The sequence below is a fragment of the Berghia stephanieae genome, chromosome 3 (genome assembly GCF_034508935.2).
Source record: "Berghia stephanieae isolate SIO BIC M18660-M18661 chromosome 3, UCSD_Bste_1.3, whole genome shotgun sequence".
NCBI lineage: Eukaryota > Metazoa > Mollusca > Gastropoda > Nudibranchia > Aeolidiidae > Berghia > Berghia stephanieae.
Genome location: NC_088362.1, coordinates 71,703,805 through 71,711,304, shown reverse-complemented (window position 1 = coordinate 71,711,304; position 7,500 = coordinate 71,703,805). Strand labels below are relative to the sequence as shown.

Here is a 7,500-nt window from a genome sequence, read left to right as displayed (position 1 = left end):
TGATTTCGAGCACCGTTTCCGGCAATTTCGTTTTCTGTTCTTTCGGCAAGAATATTAGCCTCCAACATACTCACTTTTTGACAACAAAATTGATTCTTATTGAATCATACGTCTGTTTAATGAGTTTTCTATAGTCCGTCATAGAATACCTAGTCGACGCATATAACGTTTTTAAAAAAAATACTATATATATATATATATATATATATATATATATATATATATATATATATATACATATATCTATATATATATATATATATATATATATATATATATATATATATATATATATATATACATTTTATTTAAAGCTAAAAGTAAATCACATTTCATAACATTTTTCATTATATTGTGTTCACTTAAAGTCTTTTTGACCATCCTGGCACAATTCTGATTTGATGGCGTGGTTCACATCTAATTGAAATTTTCCTCATTGGTCCTTATAGCGGGATTTCTTTGGCTCAATATTTAGATATAGCTCTTGATCCGAAAATAAAGTAACTGGGTTTTTTTCCTGAGCTGTGTTAAGTTTTCTCACTGACCGCTCTGTTAATCTAGCATTATTTATGCCCTATCTTTCAGACAGTATTTTGCATTAGACAGGTTCTAATGTCTGACTTTTTTGTAAGAGATAGTTGTAACTGTCCGTTTCTTTACCTACAAAAACCGAGGTTAACTCTGATAAAATCGATAGTAATCGCTTGGCTAAGAAGCTCACAACATTTCCATCCGGTAATATAACGGACCAACACACAAAACTATGTGTTACCTTCAACGTTTATAGTCCGGTTAATACAGTTTAGTGAGAGTTACTCATAAACATGGATGGAAAAAAAAACAATAACAAAGACCTAAGTGACGTCAACTCCGTTCTATGTATAGACCTAATGACTATAACGGATTGCCTTAAGGTCATTGTATGTGGTTCACAGGCAACCGCAGGTGCTTCTTAGCTGCATAGCTTTGGTAGAAGCGAAAAATGAGAGTGTTAATCTACTCGAATTTTTGTCGGGCTTCTTTTCGTGTAATCTATAAATAGAAGAAAAAAAATGGGTTTAAAACTAATACGTTAATGGAGACATTAATCCTCCTTCAAACCCACACACAGATGTATTTCTTTCAAAGCCTTTGTCTTTAAACTGGTTCGTAATAAATGAAAATATAGGAGATAATAGACGTTTATTGTTATAAATCCAGTGTTCACTCAATCACTTTAATCATTGGTTGACATTCTTAAAATTGAAGGATTTTACAAAGAGTATATCTGAACATTATAACGCATTTTCAAAGTTTTACCATGCTGTAATGAGCTTTACAATATTTCATTTATTCTCTCAGCAACCAAATTGAACCATATTGTCATCTCATGCAGTACCAGTCGCCTGGTTTGAGTCCTTTATGTACAATCACATTAACAATATCTATCACCGCGCATTGACAAGTTGATTAATACCCGAGTTGAGTAAAGTAATATATGTAAAGTGTCTTACCCAAAGGTACAACGTTGGGACCAGAATGTTTATTATCAGTCAACCATGTGGCAAATGACCATGCTTAAGATAGCTTGATAATCATGAAAAGATTATACGCCTTATCACTGAGTCACACACAAACCCGCTTAAGCCAGATATGAATGGGTACTTCATCGTTTTATTTTTGGTGATTTTTATTAAAATGACTCTAAAATGCACTGTGAGGAGGGCTAAAAAGCCGGCTTTCAGTTAATGCAAAATGACATCAGATAATTTATCTTGGCCACTTGCGTAAAATGTGCTTTATCATGGAATAAACTGTAACATTAATCATGTATATTTGCCTTCCAAGTCTCTCTTTCATTATATCCCTTTGAATTTGAAGGCAAATGAGCTTATAGAGCACTAAATATTAATTTGAAGCTGCCTTTTTCGTATACTGTAAAATCTAATATCATATTACATTATAATGATTGCATGACTTGATTTGAGTTCCGAGCCTTTCTCTTCTCGGTCATTCGCAAATGGTTGTGATCACATTATCTATCGAGAAATATTTCCCAGTGTAGTGTCAATAAGTAAATACCATAATCATGACAAACCACTTAGTGTTAATCTGTGTAAAGACGATATAATTTCTATTAAGTCTTATTCAGCGGACACTTAAGTGACTATCTTCTGAGACAAAAGTAGTCATTCAGAGCAGTTAGATCCTTTCTACAGCGTGAAACGGACAATAGCAATACTCGTCAACAGTCGTAACGTCACTTCCTTCCTAACGACTGTAAAGAAATGCCTTCTATATAACAAAGGGAGATAGTTGTCATACCCACCAAGGTCTCGGGTAGAATGCAACCCATATAATTAAATGATTTATGAGTGTAGGATGGGTGTTGGAATAGGGACTCCCTTGTTTTCGCCGTGGGTGGTGTATACTATGAAGGCAATGAAAGAACGGGGGGTTATCATGTTCCATCAGTGTTAAGACACCCTCATCAATCTTGTGCATCAACCGAGATACCGTTAGATACCCTGTCCTATGTTTCGGCTTGGGTCGATGTTCAACTGGCAGTCTGCGATTTGAGGTCGAAGAAGAACGACCTGTACAGCCTGTGTGTTGGCTGGAATTCTGTTTGGCTATGTTGAAGCCACAGTGAAAAGGGCCCAAAGTGGCCAGTATTTTATGTCGCACCCGAATATGGGCTCTCAGGCGATATGTGTTGGGCCTGTGTGTTGGCCAGCATTGTGTTTTAGGCTGTATTGTAGCCGAAGTGGGCCTAATATGGCCAGTATTTTGTATATCGTACCCTGTTATGGGCTCTAAGCGATATTGTGTTTTTGTAATTTGTGCTCGGTGATATTATATAAAATTTATAATATTGGTTTGATGTGCTGAGTAATCATCAAGTGATTAAGTGATTAATATCGTAAAATTATTTCACTTATCTTAAAGTTTAAAATAATATTAAGTTTTATTGTTTTAGTGAATAATTAATTCATTGAGTTAAATTATGTTGAAATTGAGAACGTGACCTCAGTTAAATGAATTATTTTAAAGTAAATACTAATTGATCACTTACGCTATCATTGTGTCTATGTTAATTTCATTTTTACTAATATATCTATATATATCTTCTAATATAGTGAAGAGCTGACGGGGCTAGGACATAGCGCCCGGTAAATGCGTTTGCATCTTTGAACTTTGTAATTTTGACGGGGCTAGGACATAGCGCCCGGCAAATGTGTTTTGAACCCTTTTGAACAATATAATTTTTGAGAAATATGAACAATATAATTTGTGACAGCACCCGATACCCGTTTTTGAAAAATATGAACAATATAATTTGTGACAGCACCCGATACCTGTTTTTGATAAATATGAACAAAATACAATGTGACGTTTGTAAAGATGAGGAAGTAACACTCGACCTATGTGTTTTATTTTGGAACAATTTTGGATTTGAACAGGCTGGAACACCGCACCCTGTGTGAACAATTTTGTTAATTAATTTTATTCTCCTTTCGGAATATGAACAGTTTATTTTGACCCTATATGTAATTAATAATTTCATTTTTAGTGGGAATTAATTAAACGGTTGCAACCTGGGTGAAGTATAGTTTATTTTGGTTAAAACTTACATGAATTTTATATTGCATGCCTATTTTTTACTTGTATGTATTTTTGATTTTTCCTGTCAATATATGCAATGTTATTCTGTTTTGCTCAATAACTATGAGCTGTTCCCCTTTCTTTTACTTTAAATAAATAATAATGGCTCTCTTGTCAGATACGTTATTCTGTTGGTGATTGTAACGTCCACGTCTACCTCTCCACACTTTAAGGTCATAAGCGGCCTTCGCATCCATTGCGAGTTGCGAACGCACCTTGTGACAATGACGAATAGTAACTTAGTAACACTGGCTCTAAACTATCGGAACAATGTCGGAAGCCCGTATGACATATTTCTCCGGCGAGCATAAAGGATATCCAGAGGAAAAAAATCCCATAAATTTGATCATGTTTTGACTTTTACACATTCTGATCACAAGGCATATGAAAAGTTCTAGCCAGCATGAAAAATAAAAAATAATGATTTTCTTTGTTTAGATCCAAGATGGCCGCAGTTGCCGATAGGCGTGACATCAGACTATTGAATTGTATTACTTACTACTTTTTGGATAGAACGTTCATCTATCACAAAGTTCTTTCCGCCAGATCTAATTGACCCAGCTACCTAATCACTGTCTGGCTGGATAAGGGTTCAGGAAAAAATTAGGCGAGTGCTCTACCAAATTACCTATCAAGACCCCACCTCACGATAAAACCTAGATAAACCGGATATCAGTCATAGAGCATCGCCAAAAAATAACCAAGTATAACCAAGAGAAGTTTCTCACCGAAGCAAATAGAAATACAAACGTTGTGCACAAACCGTTGACTAGGATTTAACTCCCAACGACCATATGTGACCGAACATCTCAAAACGCTATTATGTCGGAAAAAAGTTAAGATTCTGAAATGTGAAATTGTGATGGAGATGATATAAAAATATAAATTTGAAGTTCTTTAGTAATGTAAGTTACAATATTAACTCCCACACAAAACGAATAGAATTAATCCCTAAATTTCATATTCCATCCCAACATATACCCGCTTTGAGAAAGTGGGTCAACACAATATTATAACTAAAATGTAAATTTTTTACCATTTTGGTTCACTCTCTTCATGATGTATTTCCCTAAGAAGGAGTTGCTCAACGCCCGGCACATGTTGAGAACAGTGTTGGCCAACGTCTCACCACACTGGCCACTTCTTTGATTTCTAAAAGAGTTCGAATCACAGTAGTGTTCGTAATTTGCTGAGACGGGGACTGGTAGTCTGTATATCAGTGCAAAGGCCAAGGTCAAAAGACACAGTGGTGAAAAACTCCGATGGGGAAGTCGCAGGAGAACCATTGTTGAAGGCACCTGGGGAAGTACAAAAGTAATGTGTGTATTAATTCAGCACGCTAAATATAATGTTCGTATTCACATTTTCCGTCATAATATTATTATATTAAACAGCGGTTTGACATCACGATTATTTCTATTTTAGTTTCAAGGAAAATCAGATCATTTTGATGTTGATCGCAAATTCTGTCACGATTATATTTATTTTATTACGGTTCAGATATTTTTAGCTTTTACACGTGGGAATAATATTAACACCCTGGACAGTACCCTTGGCTGTTTCTATGGAGGTCAAAGATGTAGGAGAGAACCAAAGTCTCGAGTTAAACTGCCCTTGCTAAAATTTGAAGTCATTACAGATTACTCTATCTTCAAAGTTCTGAAATCTTATTTTATGCACAAATAAATATGTGGCTATGTGGTCTCGTGGTACGACACGCGCCTTGGAATATCCTGGGTTCGAGCCCCTCGCGGCTCACAGTTGAGTCATTGGAAAAGGCTATTTACTCACATTATCTCACCGTACTCAGGTGTTAAATGAATACGTTAACAGCGTTGTTGGTAAAAATAATGTAACGTCGCCTGATGGGCGTCCTGTCTCGTTTTACATGATTATATTAACGAAAGAGTGAAAATGGAGAGGCTTTGGGTGGGAACAATACAGACAATGGACGTTTCAGATACAAACCCTTCGTCAGCAAAACAATAAATAAATAAACGTGGAAAACAAATAAGATAAAATGTTTGCGTGTTGCTATTGACCAAGGACCCGTTGTAAAGCGCTTTGGTCACGTTTAATGGATATTGCTCTGTATGAAAGTTCAGTGTTTTAGCTCATATGAAAATAATAACTATCTACATAAAAACCAAAACATAGAGCATTCTATATTCAGATAAATTGAAGATGTAGATTGGTGTGTTCTGATAGGGCTTTCAAAGCCTTTTGATTGTCTTTTATGCTGGAGTTTCGGAGATGATGTTTATTATAATGATAATGATAATGATGACGACACACGACGACAAAGATGATGACGATGATGATGATGATGATGATGATGATGATGATGATGATGATGATGATGATGATGATGATACAGAGGATGAAGAATTTATGAACGGAAGCATTCCTTGCAGGAGAAAGAAAAAAAAAACAACCCTTGACATACACTGCATAAAGCGACGCCTCCTGAAGCGATTACATATTGCCAACATTCTCACTCTGAACATATTTTGACATTAATCCTTTACATGTGCCATTAGGTTTTACTCTAATACCATTTGAAGCACATCGTCCTAATTTTGTGTTATGTCGGATTTGAACAGATCTCTGTCGAGAATTGAATTTTAAGTTGAAATGATAAAAAGTACGTACACAACCATTGGGATTTGTTTTTTTAAAAACATATATACCCATAATCAACAGGGCTATGTGAAAAATTATGAATTCATTTACTTGACCTTTTGCTTGTATGTACTGGTAATGTCCATGCATCAATATTTTGTTTGTTTTAACTATTATGTGCGGCTATGTGGTCTTGAGGTATGACACTCGCTTTCGGATCGAAATGTCCCGAGGTCGATCATTGCTCGGCGCACATTTGAGTCCTTGGAAAAGACTCTTTACTCACATCTCTCACTGTACTCATGTGTTAAACAAGTACCTGGCCGTTAACAGCGTTGTCTCTTTCCGAAAAAAAATATAATATCATCTAACAGGCGACATGTCACGTCCTACATGTTAAGTGTTGCTGTTGGCCAGGGACCCTTTGTAAAGCGCTTTGAGCACGTTTAGTGGATACTACGCTATATATAAGCTCAATTATATATATATATATATATATATATATATATATATATATATATATATATATATATATATATATATCAATTTGCAAAAACAACAAGGTATTTAAAGATCTGTTGACCTATGTAATGAAATTATTATGATATGAAAAAACACGACATTTTGTCTTCTCGTTTTTTCAGAAATTATATTATTTCTTCACATTAAAACGAATAAACATAATATTATATTTGAGTGTTATCATCTCAAAACTTAGTATGTCCATGGTGAACCAGATGCAAAACAAAAGAAAAAAAAAGACACGTCAAATGAACAAAAACCGCAAATGTGAAATTTTTGTTTTTGTTACTGTCAGAAACTACAATGAATTTGAATCAACTTTTATTTTCTTGAATATTTTTTTTAATGTCCTCATTAAAATTACTACGAAAAAATACCATTTTGAGACTGTGTTGTAAAATTTTCGATGTAAAGCAGAAGTCATGACGTCAGACCTTCCTCTTTTCCGGTTCAAAACTCCTTTGAAGTATGTAACTAGTTCTTCGGACAATGCGTAAATAATGAATAGGTTTTCAAATTGAATAATAAGATGGCATACTAGTTTCGTAGCAGGATACATAGACAGAGTCATATGATTACGAGGCATAAAGGAACGAGAATGGGTGATCTTTATTGACGACTTGGATTTATTTAGGCTTGAAACTAAAATGCCAATACTTTGAAACCAGTAAATCAGTTGCATAATGTATGTATCCAAACCCGGATCATTGA

The 7,500-nt window shown here is 34.8% G+C and overlaps 1 protein-coding gene and 1 long non-coding RNA gene across 2 annotated transcripts in view; one reads left to right on the top strand and one right to left on the bottom strand.

The window, feature by feature from the left end:
* Positions 1 to 7,500, bottom strand: part of LOC144968381 (insulin-like) — a 39,822-nt gene that overhangs the window by 15,649 nt on the left and 16,673 nt on the right. Inside the window, exon 2 of the mRNA XM_078906669.1 lies at positions 4,682 to 4,943. Within this exon, the coding sequence (XP_078762795.1) occupies positions 4,682 to 4,931 (250 nt within the window). The 5' untranslated portion in view covers positions 4,932 to 4,943. The remainder of the gene's footprint in view (positions 1 to 4,681; positions 4,944 to 7,500) is intronic.
* On the top strand, positions 2,791 to 3,762 carry LOC144969640 (uncharacterized). Its single transcript, XR_013644791.1, has 2 exons — positions 2,791 to 2,829; positions 3,120 to 3,762. It is a non-coding gene; the product is annotated as an uncharacterized LOC144969640 (long non-coding RNA).